This window comes from Beta vulgaris, chromosome 9 (assembly GCF_026745355.1).
Source record: "Beta vulgaris subsp. vulgaris cultivar EL10 chromosome 9, EL10.2, whole genome shotgun sequence".
Taxonomy (NCBI): Eukaryota; Viridiplantae; Streptophyta; class Magnoliopsida; order Caryophyllales; family Amaranthaceae; genus Beta; species Beta vulgaris.
This window is the reverse complement of record NC_079210.1, coordinates 48,906,511-48,923,156: the sequence shown is the minus strand read 5'-3', so window position 1 is coordinate 48,923,156 and position 16,646 is coordinate 48,906,511. Positions and strand designations below refer to the sequence as shown.

At 35.1% G+C, this 16,646-nt stretch overlaps 2 protein-coding genes across 2 annotated transcripts; one reads left to right on the top strand and one right to left on the bottom strand.

The window, feature by feature from the left end:
• Window positions 1-83: 83 nt before the first annotated feature.
• Window positions 84-7,815, bottom strand: LOC104904401 (protein TIC 62, chloroplastic). Its single transcript, XM_010692639.4, has 14 exons — window positions 7,532-7,815; window positions 6,298-6,415; window positions 6,124-6,196; window positions 5,840-5,888; window positions 5,538-5,714; window positions 4,853-4,934; window positions 4,662-4,734; window positions 4,471-4,581; window positions 3,427-3,579; window positions 2,441-2,577; window positions 1,767-1,958; window positions 1,523-1,693; window positions 859-1,062; window positions 84-391 (listed from the first exon to the last, which is right to left on the bottom strand). Exons 1-14 carry the CDS (start codon window positions 7,746-7,748, stop codon window positions 334-336), a joined length of 1,815 nt encoding a protein of 604 aa, XP_010690941.1. The 5' UTR covers window positions 7,749-7,815; the 3' UTR covers window positions 84-333.
• A 2,705-nt stretch (window positions 7,816-10,520) lies between these two features.
• On the top strand, window positions 10,521-16,121 carry LOC104904400 (4-hydroxy-3-methylbut-2-enyl diphosphate reductase, chloroplastic). Its single transcript, XM_010692637.3, has 9 exons — window positions 10,521-10,919; window positions 12,336-12,532; window positions 13,408-13,719; window positions 13,817-13,891; window positions 13,991-14,096; window positions 14,189-14,283; window positions 14,993-15,178; window positions 15,257-15,343; window positions 15,830-16,121. Exons 1-9 carry the CDS (start codon window positions 10,655-10,657, stop codon window positions 15,905-15,907), a joined length of 1,401 nt encoding a protein of 466 aa, XP_010690939.1. The 5' UTR covers window positions 10,521-10,654; the 3' UTR covers window positions 15,908-16,121.
• The last annotated feature ends 525 nt before the right edge of the window (window positions 16,122-16,646 follow it).

Genomic DNA, 16,646 nt, shown 5'->3' with positions numbered 1-16,646 from the left:
TAGTAATCATTTGTGTTTTCCACCGGAAAATATATTCATGAAAAACCATTTTTCATTGAAAACGTTTTCCATCAAACCAAACGGACCCCAAATAAGAAATCCACTAATGCTCACAATGAATATATACACGAGGAACCGTGATAACTTCAAATGGCAATAGAAAGGAGCATGTTTTAGTATGAATCAGATTGTAGTAACAACATTTTGCACATAAAGACTCTATGCTCAAAGCTTAGAATTGACAGTTAAACTCATGTCATCAAAATGGAGTTGATATTGAATTTCACCCAGGCGTTAGTGATCCCTTGGTCGAAAATATCCGCGCTAGAACAGTTATTGGTTTCCTGGTGATGATGGTGTTGGACTACTTGGTGGCTTCAAGTCATCATACCTTTTGTCCAAGGAGCAAACAGGATATATCAGCAAGCAATACATTGTTATCTAAATTGATCAGATATAAGGGCTCAAAGTGATACAATCGTGGCGTTTAATTCCAAATTTCCAACCATAATGTTCAGGTTTAAACTCTCGCTTGTTTCAAATTGAGTGATCGGATATGTATGGTACTTAAACTGTAGGTAATAACTAATAAAGTAGGGGTGTAAGTGGATTAGTCCAGTCTAATCTGAACTGGGATTAAACTGAAACAAATTTGGACTGGATTTGGATACAATTAACACTTCTTTCAATTCCTAAAGTCAAAGAAAAGTAAGACAGGAATCCTACACTCATGTTACATATCGTGCATCTTTAAGCTTAATAAACTAGGAAGATCAGGTAACTCTTCTCTAATGACAACAGAAAACAGACAGGAAAAATGCCATCTCAAAGTTAAGAAAAGAATATTGACCGACTCACATAGTATACGGAGAAAGTGGTCTTGGCTTCGGTTGTATGGAAGTCTGCTCATCCCCTGCATCATCATGTACTTTGACAGGTTCGACTGGACCATTACTTGACAAGCTAGCCATCTGAGATTCAGCACGATTTGAGGTCATGGAGGTGACCAATGAATTAGGAGCAGCTGGTGTTGGTGATGTGGGGGGTTTGAAATCTTCATATCTGCAAGAAAAATGAGAACACCTCATTTCTGATTAGCAGTAAGTTGCAAATAATTAATTGGAAAGAAAAATGAACATCAAATGCTGAGTTGTTGGCTTTGAAGATCAAAACCCAACCACTAATCAGCAAGGCTACTTGTTCAAATCTTGAATGCACAGTTTTAGATTTCTAAGCCACAAGGCAGCTGCAAGGATAGGAAATTAAAGCGAAAACAGAATGTACACCATTGAAACAGTTATCATCTGAGGGGGAAAGATTCATGCATATGAACACACATAGAGTTAAAAGTTCCCTGCTTGATCCATAAAGTTTCATGCTTCTCATCACCTTTGAAAATCTAGCCTTTCCACATGCTATGAAAACTACAGACTAAACACACTAATACATTTCTATTTTGATGTCAATCAGAAGAATACACCCTTGGAAGTCAGAATATCAACGTGTGGCTGTAGAGACTTACACAGGGTAGGGTGAATGGTAAAAAATGATTTCCTGCTGTGCATCTTCAGTCAAGGTGCCATTAGTGACCTTTGGTACATCATCCACAGTTATCGAGGTCTTCAAAAATTCTTCACGGGAATTACCAGGAGGAGATGGGCTTGGAGAACTGGGAGGCTTCAAATCCTCATAGCTATTCAGAAAAGAAAAAAAAAGGTTAAGAGTGTTTGTGGTAGCATAAGCAGATAAAATGGGTTATAACTTACGCAACATAAGGTGAAAGAGGCTGTGCTTTCTGCGATTTGATCGTATTTGTCTCAGCAGTATCAGCTTTTGTTTCTGAAGAACTAGTTGGAGTAGTTGGTGTAACAGGTTCTGTACGATCAGGTACAATTTGCTTTGCTTGACCACCGGGAGCAGTTGGGCATGGTGAGGAAGGTGGCTTTAAGTCATCATACCTGAAAAATTATTGATGTAGTCATGGAAGACAGATGACGGGGAGAAACCAACTCTGTTATAATTCATTAACTGATCAGAATAGCTATATGCAGTTTATGTGGTCTCAAACCAACCCTGTTTTAATTGTACCAGAGGAAGAAACCTTAGCTTCCTAGACAAATAAGGGGCTCTAAAGATCCATAAGCAAGACATACACCATTAACATCTGTCTAAATCCCCCCCCCCCTTCTCTTCATGTTCTTTGTTTATCTCTTTTTCAGTTCAAAATTTCCCTAACATGTATTGACCATACCCATCTGGCGAGGGGTCCAGATTGTGTCGCAGGAAAGTGTGAGGTAATGAACAAGCTCCAGAACCATGGATTTAAGATCAACAGTGAAAATCTTCAATTAATCCTCGGATATACATAAACTAAATTTTTTCAGAAATCATAGGGGATGGGGGAGCAAGGTTGTTAAAAGTGTTGATGAAACTAGCTTACATTGTGAAAGGAGACAAAGGCCTAGCCAGCATGCTTTTGTTTTGAACTGTTTCCTTCGCAGTTACATCAGTTGGTACCTCAGAGATGAAGCTTTTGGCAGGTTCAGCATCAAGTGGCTTAGTTGTAGCATCCTGTTCCTGTTGTTTGAAATTATTGCTCAGAAGATGCTTTACCAAAACTACCTATAACAGATGGGAGGCAGAAATGCAAAGGGCTCGCTATATTTCTTCAGACAGTTCCTCCTCTTTAAGAAATGCTTGCTACCTCAGTTACCAAGCTCTTTTTAGGTGAGGCTCTAGAGTCTAGACGTCCTAGGAGCTTCTGGTGTCTGATTGTGCAAGAAATATTTCTTTATCACAATCATCCCCTGATAACAGTAATAACCATGATTTTTCGTCTAAGGTGTGATGACCAGCAGAAGAAGAGCATGCCATATTTTTTTTTCCCTCTGGATTACTACTAATTGGTAAAACCATGACCTGTTACTTGCAATTACCTCTAATCATCCCATAATTCCCACCCTCCCCCTCGATAGGATCAGGACCTGACTCCTCAATGTTGGAATATTCAACAACGGTGGCCAAAGCTTAGCAGTAGAATGGACATTTAAGTGCACCACCAAAAGAGGTGTTAGAAGTTAGTACAAGTCAAAAGAAGTGCAAGCTCAAACCAATATTTCACACCAAATTGCCAGCTCCACTGTCAGGCTTCCATGTTCCACAACAATCAAAATCACAGATTAGTTCCGTGAGTATTCTAATCTAATTACTTTCGATTCAGTTTTTTAAGACAGTATAATCCATGCAAAACTCAAATTTATTCTTAAAGACTAGCTCAAACTGCACTTTTACAGTTTCCCATGGGAGCTTGGGTGAAAGTGAAACTAACTGGACGTTTGAATCGACAGATGTTTTAAGATCAGTGGATAAGTGGTTGTCAGGCATAATCCCTCCACATTTCTAATTTTGTGGGGGGTTGGAAATTACCTTTGGTTTCGGCAAGTCTTCGCGTTTAGAAGGGATCTTCACGAGGAGCTCTGCCATAGGAGTTAATGGTGCAGTCGTTTCAGCAACTACTTCCACTACTTTGCAGTAAGAAAGGTTCCGGTTTTGTGCCATAAATGCCAAGAGCTCTGCCACCTGCACTTAACTGATAAAGGTTGATTATCTAGAAAAGAAAATAACTAGCCAAAGCAGCACGTTCATCTACTTGCCTGAAATCATATAAGGAAAGGAAAATACATTTTGAATTAATGGTAAGAACTCAAAAGCCAGCTTAGAAATTATCCATCTTAATATCATCACTTATTTCTCAGTAGCTCCATATGAATTTTGTGACTATTCATATGTCTAAACACAAAAGAAATTGGCGATAAACATCATGATGCTAATATAAGCACATGTTGCATCTGTACAGTTAAATATCATCTTCTTAAGTCATACATGACATAGACAGATACTTGCATGTCGTCTTCTTGGATATCATATATGTATTGACTCCAGAATCCAGAATGAACAGGAGATGATCGAGTTTTTCATCCTAGTTATTCCTTATGTCATCGGTCATACTTATTGTGCATTAAAGAAAGTAGTTAGATGTAGAATTCTAAAGATTGAATGTAGATAGAGATAAATAAAAGATTAAGAGGAAGTGTTGGAATTCACTAATGGAGAGAAAAAGTGAATTTTATTTCAAAAGAAATGGGAAGTTCATTCTGGAACACTCTAAAATGGAAGTGGGAAGGTATACATGGAAAGGAGGGAGTTATAATTTGCTACTTAACCTTTGCTACAACTTTTTGCTGGAAAATGAGATCTTTAGTATTATATAAATATATAATCATGAAAATTTCACAAAAAAGGAAAGCAATATCAGGATCACAAGGATTTCAAGGAGCAGGATAGCATCTAAAGACTTAAAGATGACTGCTAAAAAAAATCCAGACATTGGACGGAACAAAGTCTAACTATAAGGCATGCCCTTCGATTAAAGAAGGGTTCCACACATATCAAGGAGTTCAATTAGTATACCTGCAGATTTGAGACTAGGCCCCCAAATAGAGTGTCCTCTTGTGAAAGGGTGATGTTATGAGTTTCCTTGAAACTATCAGTAGGCCTTTCCATACCTCCTGGTCTCACTATCTGGAAAAATTACATGTTTATTCAGTAGATGATAGCTGGCAAAGGAAGAACAGTACTAATTCTGCACTGTAGAACCTCACCGTGTAGGGAACACCGCTGGCTATCAATGCTTCTTCTGCTTTCCTCTTCCAACAAAGCACTCCCCAAAACAAACTTGAGCAGAATAAAAAAGTTACTTCTGAGATCAGTGCGTGGTATACCATTTTTTTTTTCTTAATTATAAGTGAAGAGTTTGTTATATTAAGAATGTGCATAAAATTCATCTTCTTACTTCAGGACTGCTGCAGGAAATCCAAACTTGTTCGTTCCCAGGGAAGTAACCAGGATGAAATGGCTAGCTTTTGCAACAGTTGCTGCATGTCAGACAGTAAAGAATAATAATGTGATGTTAGTAACTGAGAAATCGTCTAGCCAACGCATTACTTCAACAAGGACAAAAATAACATCTCCATAGTTCCTCAAAACAGGCTCCTGCGGCCTGCCTATGGCAAGGTAAGAGGGTCAAATGCACACAGTTTAACTTTTACCCCTGCAACATTATGATTGATCCTTGATTTAAATGCAACAGCCATCTGCTACTTCATAATAAGAAAGAAGAGCAGACAGTTCAATGATCCATGTTAATTAAGTCCTGATTGCTCCAAAGCAAAAAGATAGTGCATCTGTTAGCTTCACTATGGGAAGCTTAATCCTTGGAAAATCATTGTCTACTAAAACATTGGCTCTTTGATTACAAGCCATAAAGATTTTAGTTTTGAGGGATAGCTGGTCAATACAACATGGATTCATATATTTTGATACGAACATTGGTATTGGGTACCATAAATTTGGAAGTTCCATGTATGTGATTCTCAACCTTTTACTATACTATATTTGCAGCAAGAGGTTACACATGAAAGTCTCACAAGTACAATTAATGCCAAAACCAAAGATCATTAATTCAAATGCTGACTTGCCTGCATCAACGAGGTTTTTGGTAGCCAGAAAATCAATACGATAGGGTCCAGTCACATCAAAAATTTCCTTCTCACTGGCGCCAATGCAACATATGACCACTGAAGCTCTACCTAGTGCTGGAACAATCTGATTAGGCTTCTCTAGATCACATTCCACGATTTCAAGCATCTCTATAGCTGGGCTAAACACCAAAAGTAATCTGTTATTACTGCAGGCCTGATTTTTAAAGTAGAGTACCTTCTACAGTCATGTTTATCGTCTTAATTAAACATAAATCGGTGTTAGATTGCACTTCACTTACGTTTACGTCCACTTGTGGCATCTGTTTCCACCTTCATCTGTTTAACACTCTGCCAAAATCACATGAGGGATCATACAGAGTTAGCCACTTTACCAAGAGAACAAATAAATCTTTTATCGTATATCGTATTACAAATACATCTCCAACGAATTGGCAAGTGTTAGCCAGCAAGTTATAACCAATTATGCCTATCTCAATCTCCGGCCAGAATTTTTATGAGGCTGAAAAGAGATACAGGCAAGTTGTGATCAGAATTATACTCCTTGTAAAAGAGGCGAACATACTTGTACCAGGCTTTCTGCTCTCTGTGCACTCCTGACTCCAGCTCTTACTTGGTATCCCAGTTTCAATAGCTCCCTGGAAAAAGTCGTCAAATCTTTAAAAACTCAAATCATAAGTTCACACGGTCATCTTCAGAGAAATTAGCTACAGTAATTTCCATTATTGAAAATTCCGACCTTACAGTTCGTGAGCCAACTTTACCAGTAGCACCAGCAACAAACACAACATCATCATCTTTGGAATCAACAGTCTCGATCGTTGCCTCAACTGTGGAAGAGCTAAATCTTGTTGCACCTAACAAAAATGCATGGTATAATTTATATGATAATAAAACATTTTTGGATAATATATGTATTAACATTGAATATTGCACTGGAACCATCTATTCATAAGGTTTCTGTCAACATCTGAAGAGCTCAATCTAGTAGCACCTTGTGATAAAAGTATAAAACATTGGCGCATCAAATAAAACATTAGCGCATCAATAATACTGGTACGAAAAAATTTATAGTCATTTTCGGACAAAAGACTATCACTAAGAGACTTATTCCACTAATTAGGTCACAATATTAACATTAGTACTCCAAACAAATTCAGGTGTGGATTCTTAGCCACATTGTTATCTTCTATAGACATCCATTAGACCATCCCCATTAGCATCACCTCAGTGCCACTAATCAGGCTCTCTTCTCAAGATTAGAAATTAGTAGATGCCAAAAGTACACAGCCTTAATCCGATATTTGTAAAAGCTGATTACAGTAGAAAAATTAATCTAGCAATGGCAGTTTTCATCCCTGATTACATGTCTATCGACACTCCGCTCCTTCTTTTTCCCCATTGTTTCCTTCCTAACCATAGATGAATGCTCCATTTCTCATACTTTCAACCTCCACTTCTCCAAACAGGCAAACTTTTGATTTAAGGTCAGCAAACAACTAAGAGTAGTCCTCAATGATCAAACAAATAAATAACAACCTCAATCAAATCATTCAATTTCAATTGCAAATAATTAAGTTGATTCAATACCAAGGAAATAACCAAATGTACCACATTACCAATACCACCCAAAAAAAAATGAAAATTCATCATAAAACATTACCTTCATTTTTTTTACTAAGACAAACATTCTATATGAGGTTAAAAAGTAAAAACCAGCTAATAATATTCATCAATGACCAAACAAACAACTTTCATCAATTAAATCATTCAATTAGAATTTACAAAATGTGATTAATAACCACAAAATTACCCAATGTGCCTCATTTATCCACCAAAAAATAAATAAAAAACACACCCAGAAAAAAAAAAATCAAAGAACTGAACTTTATCTAATTATACAAAACAGCAGAAAAAGAAAAAGAAAACCCACATTTCAATTTAAAGAGAGAAAACATCATAAAAGTTCATACCAGATGATAATTGAGCTTTAATGTATGATTTGTTGAGACTTTTAGCACCTGGGTATTTCATAGGAATGGAGAATTTAACAAATCGATCATAAAAGTACCTTGTTTTTACGAAATTGCTTCGAAATAGTAGAGAAGAAGGTAAAGTAGTTAAGGGAGATGAAGAATGTTGCATGGAACAAAGCTCCATTTTAGAAGCAACTGTTAGAGAATTTTGCATGTTTTGGATTTCGCGCTGTTTTGCGTCAAAGACTAGAAAGTTGGACTGTTTATTGTAGTTGAAGTATTGAATGTCCACTAATTTTAAAGCTTAAAAACTGATCAAGATATGATTGGGTCCACATTATAGCTTAGATTTGTGGCTGAGCATGCCTATTCCAATTTTGTTTGGGCCACATACATAAGAGTTGTGTTATAATTTTGGGTGGTTCATGATTTTCATTCATGCATGTACAAAAGAGATGGTTGTGGAGGATGGTTAGGGTTGTAAGTGTATAATATTTTCGCAAATACGTATCGAGAGGTATTCAAGTATTTAAGATATTATATGATAGTTTTTAACTTATAATTTCGTGAAAAATTATGGTTAAAGTTGATGAGCTTTGACTTTGAAAAAATTGAATTGATCCAGTAGGTTGGAGATAAGCGAGTATAAGATAAAGATTTTCTTGTTAAATTTTAATTATCAATTTAATTTTTCTCACCTTATCAATCCTCGAAACCCAAATAACTCAATTTTCTTCCATGAATGATTTGTGTCATTGGATTAGTTCGATCCAAAACTTGAGAAGTAACATTTGTTAATTATATTTATTTGATTTTTAATGAAATGATTTATTTACCAATGCTCATTAAATCGTTGTCTATGTTTTAATATAGTCATTTAATTAATACTTAGTATGTTTAGAAGAAAAGTTATAAAGAAAATCACTTAGGGTGGATTTCGCTTTATATAGATTATTTTAAAAGTGGAGTTGCATCGTTCTAAATTTCAATCACCTTAATCAAATTGCTAGAGGCATGTGTACCATCATAAAAAGAGGTATTCGAAACTCTTGTCTTGCTTGCATAATACTAGATAGATGTGAGGATCATTATGCACCTTTTCTATATTGTTTTTAAGAACTTTGTTCTAATAATTCCTAGTATACCCACATCATTATAACCTTCAACTCCAAGTAGTGCTTCTACATAAAACACAAATATTTTGCATATTTGCAAGTAATCATCAAAGAACAAATGAGAACATGTGTATGTTGTATGTGTACCTAGTAGGCTAGCACAAACAAATAAAAATGCTTTGCCTTGAGTTTTTTGACTTGTTCTTTCTTATCCTATTTACATCATAATTTATACAATTTATAAATCATATAGTTTTTTTTTCTTTATCTAGGATGATTGCTTTCCATACATGATCATTTTTTAAATATTAAATCATTAATGATTTAGGATATCAAGGTCATGAATCATAAAAGAAACCATATCACTTATAGTAACCTTCAATTTCGAGTAATGCTTGCACACAAAACATGTTAATTTCAGATTATATGAAAATAGGCCTGGGTAACCCAATAAGGAGGAGGAGAGTTTAATCCCCTTACAAGCTAAGAGGTTTCATCCTAAAACCAATCGGTAATAGGAGGAGTAACTCCTAATCTTATAAAGTGATTTATTCTCTCCTCTTTCTCCAATATTGGATACTCACAAGTGGACATTCAATGAATTTCAGCAAAGCATAAGTGTTTGGCATACTTTCTAGAAATCATTAAAGAACAAATGTGAACATGTGTATACTTGTATGTGTACCTATTAGCTACTTACTCCGTAGCACAAACAAATAAATGATGTTTTGTATTCCATTAGCTTGAGTTTATTGACTTAATTCTTTTTTATTCCTATTCACACCATGATTTAGACAATAAACAAATCATACCTTTTTCTACTAGGATGATTTCTTTCCATACATGATCATCTTTGAAAATAACGAATCATATACATTAGAGTATCTAGATCCATTTGAATCACCTTTTCAAAAAGAAACCTCACACATATTCTTTTAAGAAGAAGGTAAGGGGAAAAGTCATGTTTAGACCATTACTCTGTATTTTCTTGCTTTGACATTTGTGGGTCTTGAAAGTAAGGGGAATTAACATGATCTATAATCTCAAACACCACATTTGACAAAATTCAAACTTAAAACCTCAAGGATTTAAAGTTATTAAAAGTCTTATCAAGTGACTGGTATCACTTGACATATTCTAGTGTTTTTCATTTTTTTAAAGAATATGTCTCAATCTTAAACAATACACCAATTATAAGTTAGAATTTGTAACAAACTAAAGTTGCTTACTTGCTAATTAAGTAATTTTCAAATCTAATATCTAAAGGTCTGTTCTTTTTGACGTAAAACAACTTAATTGAATTGAATTAAACTGAACTGAAATAAATAGTGATATGTGAGAGTAAAAGTATTGTCTAGAAATGAACTGAATTTAACTGAAAATAAGTTGGGGAGAATAAACCCTAAGAGTATAATAATAAGGATCCCGCTAAACTAACGGACGGCTCGAGGCGCTGGATAAGAAATATATTTTGTACTTAATTACTCATATTTATACAAAATAATAGAATAATATATAATTTCAATGCAAAACATTTAATGTTTTTGAAAAGAAAAAGGAAAAACATTTAATTCCAATGCAAAAAAATGCATTGCATTGAAATTATACATTATTTTATTATTTTGCATAAATATTAGTAATTAAATACAACAATATATTTTTTATCTAGCGTCCCTGGGACGTCCGTTAGCTTTTGTCTAATAATTATCCTGACCACATAAAACAATTACCAATATAATTTTTGAGACAAAGAGTGAAAAAGACAATGAACTCCTCAAATGTAAAACCATGTGTTTGGCGAGAAAAAAAAACCTTGTAATAAACAATCATAAATCATAATAGTGCATTAAACTATTAAAATAGTCGAATAGTTAGGAAACACACGCGGATAACATTCCCGCAAATCCAAAATCTCATTCATACCCACTTACCCTTCAAACTAACGTCCAACACTCTCTCTCTCTCTCCTCTTTCTCTCTCCTCTGAGCTTCAATCAGTACTGAAAATGGCGATTTCACCTCATCTCAGCCATATCTTCACCTCCACTAAACATCACTTACCGGAAAGTTACACTCGTTCGATTTTCTATCGTAAGACTCACCTGACCGTCCGATGCTCTGGCGGTGATTCTCTGTCTTCATCTTCCGCCGGTGATACCAATTTCGACGCTAAGAAGTTTCATCATAACTTGACGAGAAGTGATAATTACAATCGCAAAGGTTTTGGACGCAAAGAAGAAACTCTTCAACTCATGAACCGCGAGTATACTAGTTACGTTTCTCTAATTTATACTTCTCTTAATATTTTTTTGAATTAGTAGTGAATTCTGTGTTTTTGAATGATGATTTTTTCTTATCTCGATTTTTTTGGAGAGGTGACGCTAATTTTCTAGTTAATTGTGGGATTCTGACATTTGTGGAGTAATTAAGTATATCTGTGAACTATAACTGACGTTTTTTTTTATCGATTTTGTTCATTTTCCGGAGAGATGATAATTTCTGCTTAATTATTGAATTAGTAGCGAATTATGTGGTTTTGGATGATGATTTTTGCTTATCTCGATTTTTTTTTTGGAGAGATGACGCTAATTTTATGGTTAATTGTGGAATTCTGACATTTCTGGAGTAATTAAGTATATTTGTGAATTATAATTGATGTTTTATTTTATCGATTCTGTTCATTTTTTTTCAGAGAGATGATAATTTCTGGTTAATTATTGAATTAATAGCGTATTCTGTGGTTTTGGATGATGATTGAGATGACGCTAATTTTCTGGTTAGTTGTGGGATTCTGACATTTGTGGAGTAATTAAGTTTATCTGTGAACTATAATTGATGTTTTTTTCATCGATTTTGTTCATTTTTTCGGAGAGATGATAATTTCTGGTTAATTATTGAATTAGTAGCGAATTATGTATGAAATTTTTTCTTATCTCGATTTTGGAGAGAGTAAACTCATTTTCTGGTTATTTGTGGAATTCTGACATTTGTGGAGTAATTAAGTTTATCTGTGAACTATATTGATGTTTTTATGTCGATTTTGTTCATTTTTTTTTCCGGAGAGATGACGATAATTTCTGGTTAATTGTGGAATTTTGAGATCAGTGTAATAATTATTTATCTTGTGAACTATTGATGCTTTAGTGGTAGATTAAACTCATATATTGAGTGTATCAATCATAGTTATGATTTGCGCCATTTATGTTTTGAGGAATTTTTATGTTCTTCACTCTTTAGGATTGATGCCATGCTATCTTCTTATTATTAAAAAAAAATGACATGTTTGAATAATTGAATTTATCCTTGAATTATACTAGTAAGTTATAATATTTGTAACTGTGAGTTGAACTCATCAGTATCAATTACGTACATATAGTAAGCAAAATTTTATGATGGAGGTGATGCAAATTGCTGAATTAGTACTTGAATTTTAAATTTTCGGATTTTGTAATAGTTTGATCCATCAGTAATTTGTAATGAGATCGTGATTGTAAATTGAACTCATCTGATACATTGACTTAGTATTAATTTGCAAGATTAATATAATGGTTCATTTTTTTTCAAAGCTTCGGGAAAATATGCTGAAAATATATTTTGATTACTCTCCTTCATCCTTCTACCCTACAAAAAGATAGAATCATATTTTCTGCAGCTAAAGGTTTTCTGTTTTTATATTATTTACAATAGGTGACATAGTAGAGACTCTGAAGGACAATGGTTTCGAGTATACATGGGGAAATGTCACGGTGAAGTTGGCAGAAGCTTTTGGATTTTGCTGGGGTGTGGAGCGAGCAGTTCAGATTGCATACGAAGCAAGGACACAGTTTCCTAGTGAGAGAATCTGGATCACTAATGAAATAATTCACAACCCAACAGTTAATAAGGTCTATTACTAATCTCCTTATTAATTTCTTAGGATTAATTGTATTGAAGCTTTTGAAGCAGAATATATGATTATCTAGGATTATGTAGAATGTCAAGGTGTTTGAAGTAGAGTATGGGTTGCATGTGTCAAGAATTTTATGTGCCTAAAACCTGAGAACTGGGTAGAGAGAGTGCTGATTTACAAGGTTTAAATGTTCTTATGGTTGGCATTAAGTTTTGCAAACTGTTATTATATCAAATTGGAGAAACTCTTAAAGAGGCCAAAAATGTTCTTTTGTCAACCATTCATTTCTCTCAAGTTTACTGATGCCACCAGCTAATCAGTTTATCCAAGTATTAAATGTTGTTGCTTAACTATTTATCTCCTCTGAAATCTATAGCTTTAGGTGCTTAAAACTATGTATTCAACTAAGATTTGAGTTGTTCACACTTTATTTAAGGAATTAGTTTCTATCTTTTGTAATCGTGGAAGTGGGCATAAGCTAAACTGTTTAGTCTTTGAGGTGTGATACTTGCAATTTTGGTTCAAAATCCAGCTACAACAGATTGTTCTTTTTGGTTCATTATACACCCACATCTCTTCCAGAGCTTTGAATTATGATACTGTCTCTTTTCTTTGCATATTCTATTGTATTTTTGGTGAATTTGAATACCACAAAGTGAAATGCAATGGCATCAAATAGTTCACAAGTCAGTCTCCTTTTATTGATTCCTCCACTCTGCTTTGGTGATATTGTTCAGTTAGGGTGGATTCACTTCCACTGCATGCTTTACCTGCAGATTAACATTTTCCTTAATTGGCATGATCAATGTCACCACCATTTGTACCTATTAAACATAAGTTATTGAAAGAACATATGTCTTTTGTTTGCAGCGACTGGAAGAAATGGAAGTGCAGAATATCCCTCTTGAGGATGGAAAGAAGCAATTTGAGGTTGTTGACAAAGGTGATGTTGTGATTTTGCCAGCTTTTGGAGCTGCTGTGGAAGAAATGTTGACTTTGAGTGAAAAGAAAGTACAAATAGTAGATACAACTTGTCCTTGGGTAAATAAGGTGTGGAACGTTGTGGAGAAGCACAAGAAAGGAGATTATACTTCAATTATTCATGGGAAATATGCTCACGAGGAGACCATTGCAACTTCATCTTTTGCTCAGACATACATAATCGTGAAGAATATGAAGGAGGTACATTACCCACTAGGTTGTTTCAGATACTTTTATTTTCCATTCGTAGAAATACTATACATTGCATTTATATCTTTTATGTTTGTGCTTCATCCAGGCAACTTATGTGTGTGATTATATTCTTGGCGGGAAACTTGATGGGTCTAGTTCAACCAGAGAGGCTTTTCTAGAGGTGAATCTTCTTCCAGAAAACATGATCTTAAGTATCTTGGCTTAAGGGACATCTTTCTCCGTCTCTTTTGCTCTCCTACTAACTGTTTTTTTCTTGCAGAAATTTAAATATGCTGTTTCCAGTGGTTTTGATCCAGACACGGATCTTATAAAAGTTGGAATAGCAAACCAAACTACTATGCTCAAGGGAGAAACAGAAGAAATTGGTGAGCGAGTTTCACTTTGCAGAATTATGTTAAATCTGGTTTTCTTAGAGACACATGATCTGAATGAGTATGTTATCTCCATATTACTGTAGGAAAGCTGGTTGAGAGAACTATGATGCGGAAATACGGAGTTGAGAATGTAAACAACCATTTCATGAGTTTCAACACAATTTGTGATGCTACTCAGGTACTTTCTCTTCTCTAGGTTCCCTTGCTCCTAAGGCCTTTTAACTGTTACTGTAACATAACCTTATAATTTTTTGCTACACAGAAGATGAGTAAATGACTAAATTCAGTAGTAAAATTCTATCTACCTTATTCCTCCCAGGTGCACAAATTATGTTAGCTGTTGGAAAAATCTTGCCAGATGCAGGATATATAAGCTAACACCCCAGGTTTAAATAGTAACATCTGTCTTGTCAAAAAAAAAAAAAAAATAGTAACATCTGGAACTTAGCCCACGGAGTGGTGATTTTACTCCCCTGATGACTGGCATGCCTTACAGTGTGGTTAGAAAGCACAGGAAAGTGGAGAGGAGGGAAGAAGAAGGGATATAAGAGTCCTTTTGCATCTTCCTTCCAAATCTTTGCAACACTAGAAGCATCTGATTTATTAAAAGGGGAAGCTAGGAAAGTGAATCCTTCCAATTCCCTTCCCTTCTTTTCCTCATGTCATATCCAAACAAAGGAATATAGATCTTCACTTGTTCTTCCCTCCCTTTCTCTCCACTGCCCTTATCGGAACATATTGTTAATGTTTCTTTAGTCAAGTTCCTTTGTTAGAATATGAACAAGCATCTTGCAACACCGTTATCAAATAGTTCCACCTAGCAGCATGTTGCCGTTTATACGTAGGTTGCATGCATTTCCTGAACTTCTTACATTCTTTCTGTCTAGGAGCGACAAGATGCTATGTATAAATTGGTGGATGAAAAGATAGATCTTATATTGGTGATTGGAGGCTGGAACTCCAGCAACACCTCTCATTTGCAAGAGATAGCCGAGGAGCGTGGGATTCCCTCATATTGGATTGACAGTGAACAAAGAATAGGCCCTGGAAACAAAATAAGTTACAAGCTAATGGTAAGTGTTAACTACAGAACTCCAACTGCTATGTTATAATATCCATATGCTGTTACTCACCGTAGCATCTGTATTCAGCATGGCGAGCTAGTTGAGAAAGAAAATTGGCTACCAGAAGGTCCTATCACTATTGGGGTAACATCCGGTGCTTCTACCCCAGATAAGGTATATGCTTCAAACATAGTCTTGCTTGTGCCTCTCATACCTGCATTACGTCTCTTTGCTTCAAGACTGCTAGGCTAAAAGCTCGTGTTTGTTAACTATGGTTTCGTTCTTGTCCTGAAAACAACTTATATGAACTTATTGGAACGTCACTTAAACTTTTTTCGGTGTGTATTGAACTGGGGTAGCCTTTATCTAAACTTTTGGGAACTTATATGAACTCATTATAAATTATTTAACATATCTAAAATTATTTCCTGATACTTATTAAGGGAAAAGAACAAAAGCCTATGATATTAAGCAGCACATGCTACTGCTAAGCTGCAAATAGAGAATGAGAGCTTGTCGTCATGGGTTCATGTTGTATAAGGTTCATGTTTATGATAATGACAATTTAAGGCTTGCTTTTATACCTATAATTTTCAGAAATTCAGTGATTGGCCCTTCTCATCTCTTTTTCTTTTCATGTTCTGTTTTTTTTTTCTCCAGGTCGTGGAAGATGCCTTGATCAAAGTGTTCGAACTTAAACGGGAAGAATTGTTACAGCATGAGACGGTAGCTGCTTGAGAGTCTGAGGTAGTGATGTATAGTTTATAAACATGAATCTAAGGGCTGTATTTGTGATAAGACTGATATTGTGTAGCAATTAATTTATACATGTACGAAATGGTGAATTTCCCTAGCTAGCTCACCAAAGTTGCATGTAATTATAGCTTGAGCCTTTGAGGCAGTGTGCTATATTAAAATGAAGTTTAATTGCAGATTTACAAAGTTGAAAGTAGATTAATATCCTTCTTGTTAAATTTACTAGAATGCATACTAGTTTTTCCAAGTAAAGCGAGACTTGTCTATGTATAGGGATGAGATTAGAAGAGAACATCTTTACGAAGAGGAGCGGAAAGGGAATAAGGGATCTCATCTATGCCTTACAAGATAAATAGGGCTCTTATATGCCTTACAAGATAATTCTCAGAAAATTTTGTTTTTGGCTCATTGGCTGATCAGGGTTGGGGTGAAAGATATTTTCGTCCGAAATTTCATTTCCATTGAGTAAATCAATGGGTGGCTTGTGTTTTTATGGAGGAAGAGCTTAGGAACATGTACAATTGCAGATTCATATGGGTCATAGAATGCCGTTTTAATTGTGGACAGAAATTGCCACAATATTTTGGTAGATTTCATCTATTTCTACTTCTATTTGTTGTTCATGTGAAGCACTTGTACAGTTGTACTCCCTATAAGCAACAACGTTACACCGAATCCGATACCTCTTAAGAAGCTCTACTGTACGGCCCTTCTCAGGAAC